This window comes from Acomys russatus, chromosome 17, assembly GCF_903995435.1.
Source record: "Acomys russatus chromosome 17, mAcoRus1.1, whole genome shotgun sequence".
NCBI classification, from domain to species: domain Eukaryota; kingdom Metazoa; phylum Chordata; class Mammalia; order Rodentia; family Muridae; genus Acomys; species Acomys russatus.
Window position 1 is genome coordinate 3,261,858 of NC_067153.1, and position 18,143 is coordinate 3,280,000.

Here is an 18,143-nt window from a genome sequence, read left to right on the forward strand (position 1 = left end):
AACTGTGTGGGTCCCAGGGACCGAGGTCACGTTTACTTTCTGAGCCATCCCATCGCCCCTTGCCTGAGTAGTGCAGGCTGACAGGAAGAAAGTGACACGAAGAAGACAGCGGAGCAGCAGGCAAGGTGGCTGGCTGCTTGGCAGCTGGAGAAGAGTCAGCCCAGGAGCCCCGAGCACAGCTGGAGCAGGACAAAGAGGGGAGGGGAGCAGGGGAGCAGAGGCTGCACAGAGCCAGAGAACAGGATCCACAGCTGGTGGCAGAAACGTTCCAGAGAGCTGTTAGGATTTCAGGGCAAGAGTCTCAGCTCTCTGGACTTTGAAAACTGTAACAGTGGCCATCTGTTAGGGGTCAAGGAATCCAGACTTCTACTTATAAGCCAAACCAGAATACTTGGTTGCTGATTGCTACTTAAGAGCCATAGAGCAAAGGGTGAGGCTACCCAAGGCCTGCACGAGGGCTAACACTAGATGGCGCCACTTGCGTCTCTTCCTGGCCTGCAGCTGCCGCCCAAATTTGGAGAGAAAGGAAAGCTGTTCAAAGCCAGCAGCTGACAAGTGGTCTTTGTGACCTAAAGTTTTGATCTGGGTAGAGCAAGAAGACTCACGTCATCTGACTGGTAACACTGGTTACAGGACAGGGCAGTGCTGTAAAAGAGTATCAACAGTGGCACAAAGGACCAGCTAACTGCACTAGAGGAGAGAGAGGTAAGGTGGATTTTGATGGGTGAGCAGCAATTAAAAGGCAGACAACAGGGAACTCCAAACAAAACAAGCAAGAGCAGGAAGCTGTTAGGCACATCAGAAAAGCTGTCGATCACTTTCTGCGGACATTACTGTTTCCTGTTACTCCGTTCCTCTGGGGGCTCTCAGGAATCCAAGCAACAACAGTGAGGTGTCTCGGGCTGAGTGTGACAAAACTGCTGAGGACGTTAAGCTCCTGGATACCCAGCCAGCAGAAGAGGAGCTATTGTCCACCTACAGCCACACCAAACAAGTGACAGGCTGCAGAAGAGGCCAACAACAGGCAGGGGAGCCGGGCCTCCACAGCAGGGCCAAGTGGGCCGCTGGAATCAGCTGAAAGGCATGAGCAACATCAGCAGTCAGAGCTAAAGGAACGGCGGGCATGGAATGCAAGACTGGACTGTATTGCCAGCCACGCACACGGCCTTGTCTTTTCTGGCACTGTGGAGACGTGGCTCGAATGGAGCGATTACTGATCCCCCTTTAGATTTTATCTGACATCAATCAAAAGCATATTTATTACTTAAAAAAATAACCTGTGACCAGGAGAGGTGGTGCGCACCCTTAATCCCAGCACTGAAAGGCAGAGGCAGACACAGGCAGATCTCTTGTGAGTTTGAGGGCAGCCTGATCTACACAGTGAGCTCCAGGCCATCTTTTGATTGATTTCAGATAAAATCCACTAACGGGGGGTGGGGGGGGTCAGTAATCATTTCTATTAGATGTCTTCCATTAGATCACATCCAAGAGATGTCTTCACGGCATCAAGTAAAACAAGGCATTGTGTGTGGCTGCTAATAAAATGTATACACTGAGTGCCCATGCAGATGGTGATGGGGACAATGATTACATTCCAGCTGGGAGGCAGGACTCACTGGCTGAAAGGGCCAGGAAAAGCTCTTGAGAAGAAGCACATTAGTCTCAAAAACTGTGGATGAACATAAGACTGAGGCTTGTGCTGTGGGCAATGCAAAGCATCTTAGAAAAAGGAATGTATAGAACAGAGGACAGAATGGAAGGAGGTAAGGGTGGCAGCGAGACCAGAAGAGAGCCACTGTGTTACTCTGCAAGATAGCTAGGGGGAAGTGAACAGCCTGGACCAATCAATAGCACGGGCAACGTTAAGGAAGTACCTGTACATCTCAAGGAAACGATCAACTCCCGTGACATATACAGCACTTGTCTGACACTCCCCACACACTCCCACATACAATAAATGGCACTTTCCCTGTCTTTTCAGATAAGTGTTTGTTATAGCTGTTTTCTCCTACCTTGCTCAGCAGTGACAATCCTCCCTTTGTAGCATTCTCCCTGTGTAACATGTTACCTAGAGTGGGGATGGAGCTCAGTCTGTAGTGTTTGCCTAGAATGTATGGTCACAGGCCTGGGGCTACCTCCTAGCACTTCACAAGGCAGGCATGGCGGACACTGTTGTAATCTCAGCATCTGGGAGGTGGAGGCAGAAGGACCAAAGGTTCAGGGTCAACAGCTAGATTGATGTGAGGTTGGTTGAGGATGGATGAGCACCCCACCCAGATGTGCTATGCTTCCCTGGAGGAGGAGGTGCTAGCATCACGGAGGAGGTTTCTCCAGGGTGAGGCTCATCCACTGCATTCCAGATGTGCTGATACCAGTGATTTCCCCAAGTGTGGGAGACTAAACTGTGTGATTCATGGTGGTGGTTGGACTGCATTCCCATGCCCCTTTGAAATATAAAGAACGTCATCTACTTATTTTAATTTCCACCCCAATGTAGAGGGAAGAGCATCTTGCTTATGGCTAAAAATACCCACGTAACCACTATTTTGCCATTTTTCAAATTTAAAGACATTATTTTTCAGGAGACATTTTATTACAAGTGAAGAGACAGGAGCAAGCCAGACCAGGCACGGTAGCTCCTTATTCCCCAGAAGGTGGGAGGGGGAAGCAGAAGGATGGGGAGCGCAAGGCTGTTGTTAGCTACAAAGCACGTTTGGAGGCAAGTGCCTTACCCACTGATCCATCTTGCTGGCCCTGTTATAGTCTTTACCTACCACAGTCTTTTCCTTCTTTGCTTCCTTTTCTCGAATCGGGCTCCTGTGATAGAATTCTAAATCTTACTTGGTTCCCACAGAATCTAATTTTCTCTTGGGGCCCCTTCAATAAAACATAATGAATTTCCCCCCAATGACCGTGACATTCAAGCTATGCAGAAATGATCAAGCATAAAAGAAATCTGAGATTCAAGGGGAGGGGGGGAAAAAGGCAACTTGTTTCATCACAACCATCTTATAAAGGGTTAAACGCCTCAGGATGGCAGCACCTTCACTAGGGGACAGTGACACAGTGATTTCTGGCATGTGGTGGACGCTTAAGGAGCCAGCTTCATGTTACCATTGATAATGGGTATATGTTCCATGGCAACACTATGGTTACTGCTAATAGAAAAGGGTGCTGGGTTGGGCACTAGCACTCTCTGTGGAAATATTGGATCTCTTTACTGTGACTATTATATCATTATCCTGTAGAGTCCCAGGGTGCATTTATGATGTACATGTGATGATCCGTTCTAACCTTCATGCATGTTTTGCAACTAAAAAAAAAAAAAGGTACTTGAACAGATTTAGAATCCAGTTTAAATATATATAGGCTTAATGGTACATAGTTGTTATCTCAGCACTGGGAGGCAGGAGGATTTGTGAATTCCAGGCTGCCTAGGCTACATGGCAAATCTCTATAAGGGGAAACAAAACAAAAAACAAAAAACAAACAAAAAAGCAAGAGCTGGAGAGGCAGCAGAGGACCAATTTCAATTCCCAGTTCCTAGGTAGGGAAGGTTATAACAGTCTGTAATTCCAGTCCAAGGGATCCAAGTGCCTCTTCTGGTCCCTACTGGCACTCACATACACACATAACTCAAAATAACAACAAAAATCTTAAAATTCAAGATGTCCTCTAAGTATGAAATTGTTTTATGATAGCAATGGTTTTACCCTAGTGCTTAATGTATAGATGCCCATGGCACATGTGTAAGGAGGCAGGGGTACTTTGTTACATAGCTGGGGGCCAAAATATGTTGTTAGCTTCTATGTAGAGGAAGAGGCTGGGAAGTGATGTTTTCCTGAAGACTTTTTTTTTTTTTTTTTTTTTAATTACCACTGTGAGCCCGTGCATGCTAAGCAAGCCGTTTTTACTACTGAGTTGATCCTTGATCCAGGAAGCCTGGAAATTTCTCAAGATGACCTGTGCCGATCACAGGTTTGAACTCTTAGAAATGGAAGGCAAAGCTCAACGTTCTCCATTTAATGGGTGGAGAGCGGAAAGTACAGTTTACTAAGGGGGCAGGACGCATACTGGGAGAGAGCCCTTCTTTTTAATAGTTAACCACTGTTTTACTCGACTAAACTTCGCTTTCAACACCCTATTTTTAATATGACTGACGTAAAAGAATTGAATGTAAGTGTTCTGAACCCAACATATGCGTTTTACTGAATTTTGGTATTTGAGAACACACACTTCTATCTACTGGATCCGTCAATTTCTTCTTGTGTGGACAAACACGGGAGGGGGGGGGATACTACGAGTAAAGCTAAAACCACGGACTGGTGGGGGCGACGGATGGAGCTGCCCTTATGAAAAGCCTTCGCTTCCAAGCGGGAGGAAGCAGGCATTGTGGTTTGCACGATTACTCTCAGCCCTGGGGAGGCAAAGCGGCTCGGGCTACATCAAGCCTCAGACCTTCCCATTCCACTGCCTGAAATAGAGTGGAAAAGAGGGGGGTAACAGACGACTGGGAGAGAACTGGAAATTGAGAGAAAACCGCAATGTGGGATTTTTTTTTTTTTTTTTTTTTTTAACTCGTGAAAAGTACTGGTAGTGCTTGCCCGAGCAACGGCTCCTTTAGGATTCCAGCAGCAGCCGTCACTTGGGTTCCTGCTCTATCTGCCCTTCGAATACCGAGCAGAGGAAATGTTTTGCTTCCCTAGAGAGGGGTAAATAAAAACGACCTCCACCCCACCCCCACACGAAACACTATAACCGGTCTCAAAGACAAGCGCGCGGAGCTTTTCCGTTACCGCGTTGGTTCTTCCGTAGTTCAAGGCAGAGGGAGGAGGCGGGGGGGGGGGCTCCGTTGCGTCATAAGTCAGCGCCGGAAGTTGACGAGGCAGCTCCGGCAGGGAGTCTGTTTCTGAGGACCGGAAGAGGTTTTGGCGTGCACAGAGAAGGGAGTGTTGGAGCTGCAGAGGTAAGTGATCGGCGGCTGATGATTTTGGAAGCACCTTTGGGGCAAAACCAGGAGAGACACTTGGCTTAAAAAAAAAAAAAAAAAAAAGTTCCGGAGCGGCCGCGAGAGGTGGCACACGCCTGCTCTCTGAGCGCTTGGGAAGCAGAGGCAGAATTCCGCCTTGAACGAACATCTTGAGTTTGAGGCTTAGGCTATAAAGTGAGTTCTTGGCCAACCTGAACTACAAAGTGAAGACTCCATCGCAAAGAACCAAATACAGAGAGAACTCCGGTGGAGTTAGTGTTGTGAGAGACTTTGATGGAGTTGCTGCTTCCAGCTCGGATCCGAATTCCTGTGCGTTTTAGTAGTAGAGCGATGATGGACACAGAGACCGGTCCTCAGCCTCCGTTTCTTCCTGTGTAAGGAGTGGCCCCCTCTAGGATCGTGAAGAGTGTGGTAACCATTCATAACGTATGTAGTGTTGCTGAGAAGCGTCGTATCCTTCAGACCCAGCCCACAGCTGGCCGGAAAGTACAGATAAGGAATTAACGACTGTTTCATCTCCCTGTCGTAATAATGGGGAGTGATCCTCGGGTCTTTGTGTGCCGGGCAAGCATTCTACTGAGTTTTTCTCTTCAGCCCGGGAGTCAGAACGTTCTATAGCTTCTGAGAAAAAAATGGGGCCTGGTTTTGTGGGGAGACCCTGTTATTCAGTCTTTGACTCTGATTTCAGGCACTAACAATGGACACCCAGAAAGACGTTCAACCCCCGAAGCAGCAGCCAATGATATATATTTGTGGAGGTAAGATTAACATTTAGAAAAAGAACATTTTACTTAAACACTTTCCTTACAGGAGTACTGATCTTTAACGTTATAAAGTGGAGCACTTTCGTGATCATTAATTTAAAAATCCCTCTCTTTTATTAAGATTTCCTCTTTTAGCCAGGCGTGGTGGTGCACGCCTGTAATCCAAGCACCCCAGAGGCAGAGGCAGGCAGATTGCTGTGAGTTCGAGGCCAGCCTGGTCTACAAAAGGAGTCCAGGACAGCCGAGGCTACACAGAGAAACCCCGTCTCGAAACAAACAAACAAATTATTTTTGGAAAAGATATACTGCCTCCAGCTCTCTTCTTTCCCCCTGGTTTACTATTTAGTAGCAAACATGCATTTGAATGCTTTGGTGCTTTGGCTTGCTTCTGTTGTGATTCGTGTTTATTCAGGCATTGAATAAATGTGTTTTCTTCCTAGACTGTCACACCGAAAATGAAATAAAATCCAGGGATCCAATCAGATGCAGAGAGTGTGGATACAGAATAATGTACAAGAAAAGGACTAAGAGACGTATCCTTCTAGCTACGCGCTCGCGCTCTGAAGGCGAACAGGAGGAGCTAGTGCTTGGGTTGATAAAGACTAAGTTCTGATAAAAGTAGTGATAACTTTAGAATTATTTATTATGTATTGGGTTTTTCTTTTTTCTTTCTTTTTTTTGGGGGGGGGGAACAGGGTTTCTCACAGAGATCCACCTGCCTCTGCCTCCTAAGTGCAAAAAAATGGAGGGGGATGTGAAGAGAGAGAACTGAGAGTGTGGGGGCTCCAGCAGGGGTATACCCAGATTTTTTTTTTTTTTTTTTTTTTTTTTTTGGTTTTTTGAGACAGGGTCTCTCTGTGTTATCCTTGGCTGTCCTGAACTCGCTTTGTAGACCAGGCTGGCCTTGAACTCAGTGATCCGCCTGCCTCTGCCTCCCGAGTGCTGGGATTAAAGGCATGCACCACCATGCCCGGCCAGATTAATTATTTTAATAGGATTTATTTTTCTCCAGACTTGGGGACAGAGGCAGGCAGGCCATTTCATGTTCCAGATAGGGGCACTGGCTGCTCTTCCAAAGGACCTGGGTTCTGTTTCTCACGCCAACATGGTTGCTCACACTCATCTGTAATTCTGGGTTCAGGGGATCTGATAGGTAGACCCCTGACCTCCACCTGTACAAGGGACACACATGCAGGCAAAAGCATTCATATGCAGAAAATAAACCTAAATAAATAAAAAAAATTTTAAAACCCACTAAGTTATTTATTCATTCATTCATTCATTTATTCAGGTTTCCCAAGACAAGAATTTCTCTGTGTAGCCCTGGCTGTCCTGCAACTCTCTGTAGACCATGCTGGCCTTGAACTCAAAGATCCTGAGTGCTGGGATTAAAGGAGTGTACCAATAATTATTTTTAAAGTAAACATTGGCATTTTCATATGGCATTATTGGCTCTAAGTAATCTAAAAACTCATTATTTTTTCAGGAAAGCTTTGTTTTTAGGAGTTGTCATTCTTGATTGTTAGCATATGGACAATCTAATTCGTGGAAGAAGAAATTTAATAACCTAATGGGAAATAGTGAGACCTACAAATTAGTCCTAATATTGAAGGCAAATTGTTTCATGGTACCTGACACAAATTGTCAATTATCTCAATGTTTTATTATCTTTAAATTTATATTTATATTATCTTTTGTGTCAAGAAAAGTGAGCTCCCAGCACTCAAGAGGCAGAGGCAGGCAGATCTCTGTTGAATTCAAGGCCAGCCTGGTCTACAAATAAGTCCAGAACAGCCAGGACTACAAGAGAAACCCTGTCTTGAAAAACCAAAACAAAAAAACGGAAGTATAAGCCGGGCAAGGTGGTGCACGCCTTTAGTCCCAGCACTCGGGAGGCAAAAGCAGACAGATCACTGTGAGTTCAAGGCCAACTTGGTCTACAAAGCGAGTCCAGGGCAGCCAAGGCTAACACAGAAACCCTGTCTGGAAAAAAAAAGAAAGAAAATGGAAGTTGTGTGTGTGTGTGTGTAATTTTTTTTTTTTTTTTTTTTTTTTTTTTTTTTTTTTTTTTTTTTAGCTAGTCTCTAATGGTCACAGGACTTCCTTCTTTTGTTCATTTTATATTAGTTAGCAAGCTTAGTACAGAGGGGTGACTTGGAAGCCTTAGTCTTACATAATGTTAAGTACTGTTTAAAATCCTTAACTCACGTCAACAGTGGTGGTTTTTGATGCTCGATGAAAGTGGGAATTTAGGAATGTTCGTGCATTTGCCCCGTTGATGTTTATCTTCGTTGTATAGCTTTTCACTTAGCTTACTTAATGAATACAACTGTATACATAGGGTTTCATTTTAGAAATGCAATTGTATTTTTAATACTTTGTATAAAGGAAATTTCAGTTCAACATAACTTCTAATTTATTGTTCTTGTAATCTCACACACAATGAAGATTAAAATTGTTTCCCAAACCACTTTCCTTCAATGTCTTGTTAAAAAGTCAAGTTACTGGTTACCTGACACCAAGCCAGGTGGGAGGAGACCCTACTCTGACCTACCCATGCATAGGGAGAATGGACTGTGTGCATATGTGCATACTCACAGAGAAAAGAACTAAACCAGAACAGTAAAAATTCCTAATGCAGGCTGGAGAGATGGCTCAGTGGTTAAGAGTGCTGCCTGCTCTTCCACAGGTCCTGAGTTCAATTCCCAGCAACCACATGATGGCTCCCAACCATATATAATGTGATCTGATGTCCTCTTCTGGCCTGGAGGTGTCAATGCAGGCAGAGCACTGTATACATAATAAATAAATGTTACCAAAAAAACAAAAAACAAACAAAAAAAAAACCCCTTAAACGCAGTTTTCTAGAACCCTTTTCTAAAGGTCTGAATACATAAGTTCCTTGCAAGCCATGGAACTTTGTCAACAACCCTAAACTACCCAGAATACCATTGTACCCTTTGTCTGTAAAGAGTCAGAACTAGTGGACAAACCAGAAGCAGATAGGTGGGTGCTGGGCAGGGGACTGGCTCAGCAGCTGAGAGCACTTGGTGTACTGTCAGAGGCCCCTGGTTCTGTGGTAGCACCCAACAGCCTGTAAACTCCAGTTCCAGGGCAGCTTACTCCACACAGACCCACACGTACACTTTGAGGTTTTCTGTTTTTAAGATATGTTTTTAAAAGATGGCTAAGGGTATAAAAACAAGTGTTTCCTCACAATACAGGTACGCATAACCCCCAGAGCACACAGTTGTGGGTGCTGTAAAGCCTTGTCTGTAGTCCGAGAGCTTGGGAGGTGGGAGCTGGATTTAGAAAGGGTCCAAAGCCATCTTTGGCTACATGGCTAGTTTGAGGCCAGGAGATGACTAGAACAGAGTGGCCCACCACAGTGCACCTCTCAGTATGTCTCAGTAGGTTGAGTAGGCTTGTAGCCTGGTCATGGCCTTGCAACCCTCTTGCCTCAGTCTGCTGCATAGCCCAGAGTACAGGCCGACACTACCACACGGCGTGAATTACCTTTTGCTGTCTGAGAGCTCAGTAAATAGAATGGGCCTTGTGTGCTGTATATAACCCTCGCTAGGCCCTTCGTTACACATTTTTGGGTTTTGGTTGCAATACTTTTTTCTTTTACAAGGACATATTGTTTTGCTTGCCCACAGTCTTCAGATTGGTTTGACCTTTTCAATTCAGCACAGATTGTCCATACAAGCAGAAGTAAAAAGAAAGTTACCAACCCCACGAAATGACAGCCATGCTCCAGTTTGTTGCGCTGTTTTTGCTTTTGTTTTTGTCTCTGCTGGAAGTCAGGTTGCTGGAGACTCTTGTGTCTGGAGTGAGATGTGAGCGGATGATGCAGGTTCCACGATTTAGTGAGGCAGCCTAATGACTATACTAAAGCCGAGTCTTCAGCTGTAAGCCCGAAGCTTCGCATTCTCCAAACCATAAATAAGTATATGAATGTGACGGCTTGAGCATCAGAGTTAATGGCAGCAATGGCCCCTGCCAGCAGACATGTCTATACTTATCCACAAAAAGGAGAATTTGTTGGATTCCTGTTATGGGCTGGGCGCAAACCACCCGCATTGTACATCTATTTTAACAAGTTTGAAATGTATTTAAAATGTAAGTAAATTTCTCCATGAAACAATCTCTAGTGTCTTATTCACCTGAATTGCTTATGCCTTAGCTCTATTTGTATCTCCAGCCCTCAGTGCAGTGCCTTGCTCCTCACCAAAGCTCTCAGGAAGTGTGGGCAGTAGGCAAATAGACCCAGGGTGCAACTCAAGAGTCCGACATAATAAATGTAATTAAATAGTACAGTTACGTAGCAATAGACACCCCTTTACTTAGAGCAGGAGTACAGCAGTCTAGGCCAGCAGATTAAAAACAGCTCAGGAAGCAGAGGCGGGCGGATCTCAGTGAGTTTGAGGCCAGCCTGGTCTACAGAGTTCCAGAACATCCAGGGCTACACAGAGAAACCCTGTCTCGAAAAAGCAATGAAAATTTTAACCCACTGTAAAACAAACTGAAGCCCAAGGGACTTCTGCCCTCGGTTCTGGTTGGGGGGGCTGGGGGGTGGGAGGCAGAAGTTGGCTGCGGCCTCTGAGGCCAATCAGCGGGTAGACAGCCAGGTTAGCCAATCGCGGGCCAGAGGGCTTAGTCCCCGCCCAGCTGCGTTAAGCACCTGCTCCTGGCGTCGGGCGTAGCATCCTTAGCGGGGCGCAGGGTGAGATCCAGGTGAGCAGCCTCCCGGAGGGGACGGAGCGGGGGCTGCACATGCATACGGTGCGATGAACGTCTTGTCTGGTCTGGGCACGCGACTGAACTTTCTACCCGCTGCTCGCACGGTGGTGGAAGTTGGGGCGGAGTTGCCACACTGGCGTTTCTTGGGACAGCTAAGTGCTTCAGCCCCGGAACCCACAACCCAAGCCTAGGGAACGACTCCTGACGCCGACGCTTGCAGGTTGGCTGTAAAGCGAGCTCCGAGGCTCGTCCCAGACTGTTTTCCTGAGCATGGCGGTGCCTGGAAACCGTTGCCATGGCTGGGGGATACCACTTCCCGTTTCTGACTGCAGAGGGCGCTCGGCCACCTTGCTAGGAGAGGCGGGGTAACCACTAAACGCCGCAGTTTGTACAGGAAATATTACTAATACGTTAATTAAGGAATGGGAATTGGGTGTGGAGCAGGGTGAAGGCGAATGAATCAGATCCAGCCAAGACCAAGCTTTTAAGAGATAAAGACTGCAAAGAAATATGGAAAATTCTCTAGAGAACAAATAAAAACTACCCTTTGGTAGTTGAGAATGTTGGGTTGCGGGCGGGAAGCAGCAGGGTCTCATAGAGCTCAAGCCAGCTGTTCCGTAGCTGAGGATAATCTTGAACTCCTAGCCACCTCCCTCGTGCTGGCATTATGCCACACCCCGCTAGCATGCGGTAATCTTAAGAAATTGTATTCGGTAGGAGAAAAAAGGCAGGATAACTCTCATAAAAGATTCTTAGAGACATTAGAATAGCGTTCAGAATGAAATTTACTCAGGTAAAAGATAGCTCTATTTTCTTTTTCTTTTTTTACTTTTTTAAAAGTTATTTTTAGTTCATGTGCATTGGTGTTTTGCCTGCACATGTCTGGGGGGGGGGGGGTGTCAGATCCCCTGGACCTGGAGCTGCCAACAATTGTGAGCCATCATGTGGGTACTGGGATTTGAACCCGGGTCTTCTGGAAGAACAGTCAGTGTTCTTAACCTCTCCAGCGCCGCATTATTTGCTTTTAAGATTTATTTATTTATTACTTTATGTGCATCAATATTTTGACTGCATGTATGTCTGTGTGATGGTTTCGGATCACCTGGAACTGAAGTTGAAGACGGTTGCAAGCTGCCATGTGGGTACGGGGAATTGATCCTGGGTCCTCTGGAAGAACAGCCAGTGCTCCTAACCACTGAGCCATCTCTCCAGTCCCTTCAGTATATTTTATCCCAATCAAAACCCCAATGATTGTGGGATATTTCCGTTCAAGGTGATGTATTTTAATCCTAATGGATGCTCAGTTCTCTCCCACGAAAGGCTTTTGAAAAACCCTCTCAAGGAAACATTCTATTTTCATAATATCAAGAGTTGGCTCGCTAGTTTAGAGCAGCCGCTGTGCTTCCAGGGGACTAGAGTTAATTCCCAACACCCACACCCGGCGGTGTACAGCTAGCTGCCTGTAACTCTAGCCACTGAAACAACGGTAAGATTCAAGCTGGCCCCAGGGCCTTTCAAATCTTCAGATGATCCTTGAGATGGAAAGCAGTCCTCACTCTCAGCCTAGAGGTGAAGAGATATGAAAGCCACAGTCTAATTCCTTGGCTGGATCTTATTCCAAAGATGTTGAACTGTCCTCTGTGGTTTATACCCAAGCAAAGCCAGCAGCAAACTGCAGGAGAAGCCTCCATGGCCTCTCCTTAAACCCCACTCCCAGAGAGCAGATGCTGAAACCAGCTCTTCTCTGACTTAGACCTCTGCTGCCTTTTGTTTTTAAAATGATCAATAGTAGGCTTAAGGGAGTGGCTTTTTAAAAAGTAAGGAAGAAATAAAGATGAAAATCAAATGTCGGCAGTGATGCCCAGCACTCCTAAGAAATGTTTTTCATTTTGCAAACATGCATTTCTATATGTAGACATGAAATAGAAATTTGTATACAATTAGGGGTACCTAGGCTTTCTTTGTATTCTTTTTTGGTGGGTGGAGGATTAAATAATTAAATAAGGCCCCACGCCTTGCTGTAGAGGAATGTTAATTCAGGACGTGGCTGTTCAGGCAAGAGATCACATTAAAGACCTTCTAGGTCTGTGTGATCCAGCTGGAATACAAACACACCTTTAATCCAGGGGACAGAGGCAAACAGATCTGAGTTCAAGGCCAGCTTGGTATAGAGCAAGTATCAGGTAAAGAAAAGCTTAGGTCCAGGCATGGTGATACATACTTTTAATCCCAAATGAAGGTAAAGTTAGTTTGTAGAAGGAAGCACCCATGTTTCAAAGTGATGCTAAATTGAGTGGCAGAAAAGGTGACAAATCAGAGAAGACTTGACAGAATAGGATACGCCCAACTCTCAGGAGAGAGTGAGTCAGTTTTACAGAGAGAGGAGGCAGTTTTACCAGAACAGTAATAGAGAGATGGGTTGCAGAGAGAGAACTCAGGTGAAGATGGAATGAGCCAGAAAATTAGAAGCCAGAAGATTAGAGCAGATTGTGGAGTTAGTTTGAGGGCAAGCAGAGCAATCCAGGCCGAGAGAGAAGCCAGATTGAATAGGTCAGCTGGGAGAGGAGTTTGAGCCACAACAGCTGAGCTGAACCAGCCAGCCCAGAGCTCAGAAAGAACAAGTAAGGGTGAGCTTATTAAGCAGTAAGTCTCAGAGGCTGGAAACATTCTAGGCCTAGGTTAAATTTTACAGAGGCTAGAAGCTTCCAAGACTAGGCCTAGGTTAGCAAGAGGAGGCAGGGAGCCTCCTAGACAACTGAGTCGGGAGAATAAAACTTATTTTTACACCTTGTTAGGCAAGTGCTGTAACGCTGAGCTGTGTTTGTTACTAACTGCTAGTAGAAAAAGCCACAGAAACACTCACTCCAGGTCTGTGTGATGTCAGGCGTTGATGGAGTCCAAGTCAGTGTCTGCCGGAGAACTGAGCACAGACAGAACAGCCACTGTCCAGGCTGCACAGCTGTATCAGGAAAACAAAAATAGGAGGAAAGAGTTCCAGCCACTGTTGGATAAAGCTGGAATGGTTCATAACAGGCAAATGATCTCATTTTTTTTCATCAATGTCGTGTATAATTTACCTCCCAGTAGAAAAGCTAACATTTTTATCTGCCACAGGTTTAAGAGTTTTACACAGGAAACCTTACAAAAGCTTGTGAATTGGGATTAATGTGCTTTTTATTACATGGTGTGAACGAAACTATTGCTACATAAATTTGTAACGTATACTTTATGTGCTGGTTAGTTGTTGTTGGCTTTTTGTTTGTTTGTTTGTTTGTTTTTTAATTGTCAACTTAACACAAACTGGGGTCATCTAGCAAGAGGCAATTAAAGTTGAGGAATTGCCTCCATCAGATTGGCAAGTCTGTGGTGTGTTTTCTTGATTGACCATTGATGTTGGAGGGTGCAACCCACTGTGGATGGTCCTGGGGGAGGGTCTAAGAAAGCTAGCTGAGCTGCAGCCATGGGAGCAGGCCAGTAAGCAGCACCACCCATGGCCTCTGCTGCAGGTCCTACCTCCAGGTTCCTGTCGTGAGTTCCTGTCCTGACTTCCCTCACTGATGGACCGTAACCCATAAGATGACTATTTCTTTCCAAGTTGCTTTTGGTCACGGTGTTTGTCACTGCAACAGAAAGCACGCTGTTCGTCACCACCCCCCACCCCCCACACACACACCTTCCCAAATCAAGGTTAGTATGGAACCTTCATGAGAGAGTAGACAAATTTTGTAAATCTAATTTTTTTCCTCAAAAGTTTTTCAAAAATTGAATGACTTTTTCCTTTTTAATTCTTCGGATTTTTAAGTTTGAGAAAATCACTTAAGATTGTTTTAAATAAACTATTATTTGATGACATAAATGCTTTGCTGCATGTATGTTCGTGCACCACAGGTGTCTTGTCCCCACAGAGGCCACCAGAGAGCTCCAGATCATCTGAAGTCATGAGCCTGATGTGGGTGCTGGTAATCAAACCCAGGTCATCTGCTCTTGGCCACTGAACCATCCCTCCAGCCCCACACTTACGACTGCTGCATGCCATGCCAAGCTGCTGAGATACAGGGCCTCCATTGCAGGAGGCTTTGTCTCTTGGACCCTTGGCTGTGCAGGAGGAGTTAACTCTTTAGCACCCAAACAATGACAGCTTCCTTTCATGTCAGAAGCACATGGGTCTGCTTCATCAAGAAAGCCCTCTAACTTGTTGGTTTTTTTTTTTTTTTTTATCACATGTAGTTTGTGCACCAAAATTTATTTTGTCCTTCTGTTCGAGCCTTGTATAAAGTGAAGTCTGAGATAACACGTGCGTGATGATTATTTGATTCTGCTAATGTTGAAAAGTTCAAAACAGCCTTCCTCTTTGGGGGAAAAATAAAGCCAGGCGTGGTGGCGCACGCCTTTAATCCCAGCACTCGGGAGGCAGAGGCAGGCGGATTGCTGTGAGTTTGAGGCCAGCCTGGTCTACAAAGTGAGTCCAGGATGGCCAAGGCTACAAAGAGAAATCCTGTCTCGAAAAACCAAAAAAAAAAAAAAAAATCACACCATCCTTTTTTCTCTAAGAGCACTGAGTGATTCCTGCTACCTAAATTAAGGTTTAAAAAAAAAAAAAAATATATATATATATATATATATATATATATATATATATATATATATATATATATGTATATGGTTTGCATCTGTTTTCTTACACTGTATTTCAGCCATGACCACTAAGGATTGTCCGTCATTGTGGGGCTTTGGAACAACCAAGACATTTAAAATTCCCATTGAACATTTGGATTTCAAGTATATTGAAAAGTGTTCAGATGTGAAACACCTGGAAAAAATTCTTTGTGTGCTGAGGTAAGCATTTAAAAAACTGATTCATGCTTCAATCTGTCAGTTTCAATTGTGCCACTCCCTTCAGGGAGGCAAAGCAACAATAGAAGTATCAGGGAATTTTCAGATGTTGAGTTTGGTACATGGGCTCCATATTGGATTTATACTGTGAAGCTGGAGGGTTCTGGCCCACAGGAGGCATAGCTGATTAGGATCCAAGGAGCTACTCTTCTTCCTGCATTGTCCAAGAAGAGGCAGTGCAGCTGTTAAGGCGGGGAAGGGAAGCAAAGGGTGACTCACCACTGCCCGATCACAGGGAAGATGGCGGGGAGGCCTTAAACAGGAAGTCATCAGAGCCCTTTGGTGGTGCTGTCACAAAGCCTCCTGCAATGGAGGTCCTGTATCTCAGTAGCTTGGCATGGCATGCAACAGTCATGGGGCTGGAGTGTGGGGCTGGAGGGATGGTTCAGTGCCAGGGGTTTATACATTACCCCTGACGTGGTTGTTAAAAATGCAGGTTTGAGGGCCTTGTGCCCAGTCATGCTACTTCAGGAAGCCTGAGAAGAAATGCATGTTTAACAATGTAACGGCATGCTGTGTGGGGGCTGCAGGATCTACCTCACGAACCACTGCCCTGTGGACCACCAACCTGGGGCATCTGTTGGGTTTCCCGAGAGATGTGATTTGGAGAACAGAGTCCTGTTGCGGAAGCACTTGTGCATCCTGAGGCACCATCCTTGGCCTGGGCACAGTCACGTGCTCCTCACTAGCCCTTGCTTTTATTCTCCCTGACCCGTTAAAAAATACAGATGTGTTTTCTGTATGTGTTTCTGCATGTCCCGATGTACACTACATGAATGCCAATGCCTAAACGGCCAGATGACTTCGCTTAGCTTTCTAGGGAAGGGATTCTGTTTTTAGGGGTATTTTGTCCAAGCTGTTTCTCTGCCATTTTCTCCTTACACATTAACAAAAAAACAAGCAACAACAAAAGAAACAAAAAACCTCAGGTAGCAAGAGCTGGGGTGTTTAGAATGCTGGCCGAGTGTTCATGAGACCCTGGGTTTGAATCACATCAGTGGAATTTGGTAGCAGATGTCTGCAATCCCAGAACTAGGAATGTGAGCTCAGAAACATGAGAAGTTCCCAGTCATTGTAAACCACACAGGAAGTTAGAAATCAACCTGGCTAAAATAAGACTTTTTTTTTTAAACAGAAACTCTTTAAAAGGAAACCTATATTGCCTCTCAGCTTGTCTCTAAAACCGGATAGGCTTTCTAATATATGTTTTGAAATTGCTTTGTCCATAAAATGAACATATATGTGTTAGGTTGGAGAAAATATTACTTATTCAAATTAAAAGCATATTATTTTATGCATATGGGTCTTGGACCGACTGTATGTCTATGCACTGTGTGCATACAGTAGCTGCAGAGCCCAGAAGACTGTGGGGTGTGTCAGATAACCTGGAAATGGAGTGACTAAACTTGTGAGCCGCCATTTGGGAAGAGCTCTTCACTGCCGAGCTATCTCTCCAGCCGCTCTGTATTTCACCTTTAACGTGTTTGATGCACATTGTTTTCTCTGGGCTCCTCATCCCTGTGTATGCAGTAGACTTGTTGGTTCGAGTGGCCAGGGCCCTGGCTCGGCCAGCATCCCAGCTCCGGACTTGTGTAGCCCTTGACATCAAAGGGCTGAGGGGTCCCAGGCAACCCAGCTTGCAAACCACCAGGGCAGAGGATCTCTACATAAGAGCCTAACTTGAACATCGCAATTGCTTTTGTTTTTTAAGGTCTGGTGAAGAAGGCTATTATCCTGAACTCACAGAATTTTGTGAGAAGCGCCTCACAGGCTTGGCTCCTGCCAGTCGAGCGCTGAGGAAAGAAAAGCCCGCAGCGACAGCGTCCAGCTTTACTGCGGAGGAATGGGAACAAATTGACAGTGACATAAAGGTAGCTCAGGCACCAGTTTCTGCCAGTGTGGTAATACTGTGTATGTCTGCTTCACTTACTTGAAACTTGGCCTTCTTGCTTCTCAGTGACCAGCTTTTAGTGGTGACTGCCTCGAAAGTAGTGGTGGCTTCTTAATTCTACTCAAATGTCATGAATGTGTGTGTGCGCAGTGCATCCCGAATGTTCATCCATAGCCAAATCATCCTCCATGCCTTTATATAGTGACACTCGGAGCTGGGTGTGGTGGTGCTGCCTGTAACCCTGGCACTTGGGAGGCAGAGGCAAGGGAACAGAAAGAGTCCAACCCTGGGCACATAGTGAGTTGGAGGTCAGTCTTGACTATCCAAGACTCTGTCACAAACAGTACCAGAAAAACTTGATGTCTTGGCTTTGTTTGTTTGTTTGTCTTGTACTTTCTTAATATGTCCCCTGAATAAATTATGCGAATTCAAGTTATTTGAGCAAATAATTTAAAAATAGTTTTGTTTTAGGCTTTTTTTTTTTTTTTTTTTTTTTTTTTGAGAGCTGAGATTACAGGCTTGTGTTACCACATGCAGATTCTCCTGCCTTTTTTTGTTGTTGTTAATTTTTGTTTTTGTTTATTGACACAGGGTTTCTCTGTGTAGTCCTGGCTGTCTTGGAACTCGCTCTGTAGATCAGGCTGGTCTAGAATTGCCCGTTCTCTTATGTATGTGTCTCAAGTGCCAGGATTGTAAACTGCCATACTTGTTTTTCAAATCACTTTCAGAAGAACTAGCATCTTTTTTTTTTTTTTTTTTTTTTTTTTTTTTCTGTTTTCCTTGAGACAGGGTCTTTCTTTGTATCCCTGGCTGGTTGGAACTCACTATGTTGACCAGGCTGGCCTTGAACTCACAGCAGTCT

At 45.1% G+C, this 18,143-nt stretch overlaps 2 protein-coding genes across 2 annotated transcripts in view; both read left to right on the top strand.

The window, feature by feature from the left end:
* The first annotated feature begins 5,687 nt into the window (after nt 1-5,687).
* On the top strand, nt 5,688-6,367 carry Polr2k (RNA polymerase II, I and III subunit K). The gene is made up of 2 exons (XM_051160505.1): nt 5,688-5,748; nt 6,195-6,367. The coding sequence occupies exons 1-2, from the start codon at nt 5,688-5,690 to the stop codon at nt 6,365-6,367; spliced, it is 234 nt and encodes a 77-aa protein (XP_051016462.1).
* A 5,024-nt stretch (nt 6,368-11,391) lies between these two features.
* Spag1 (sperm associated antigen 1) overlaps nt 11,392-18,143 on the top strand; it is a 61,983-nt gene continuing 55,231 nt past the window's right edge. The window contains exons 1-3 of the mRNA XM_051159475.1: nt 11,392-11,481; nt 15,192-15,333; nt 17,102-17,261. Coding sequence (XP_051015432.1) covers nt 15,194-15,333; nt 17,102-17,261 — 300 coding nt within the window. The 5' untranslated portion in view covers nt 11,392-11,481; nt 15,192-15,193. The remainder of the gene's footprint in view (nt 11,482-15,191; nt 15,334-17,101; nt 17,262-18,143) is intronic.

Bases quoted from the DNA above. Each gene is read 5' to 3' on its own strand.
- Polr2k (XM_051160505.1), top strand. From the start codon at position 5,688: ATGGACACCCAGAAAGACGTTCAACCCCCGAAGCAGCAGCCAATGATA. The intron at 5,749-6,194 runs GTAAGATTAACA...TTTTCTTCCTAG, and splicing joins AATGATATATATTTGTGGAG to ACTGTCACACCGAAAATGAA.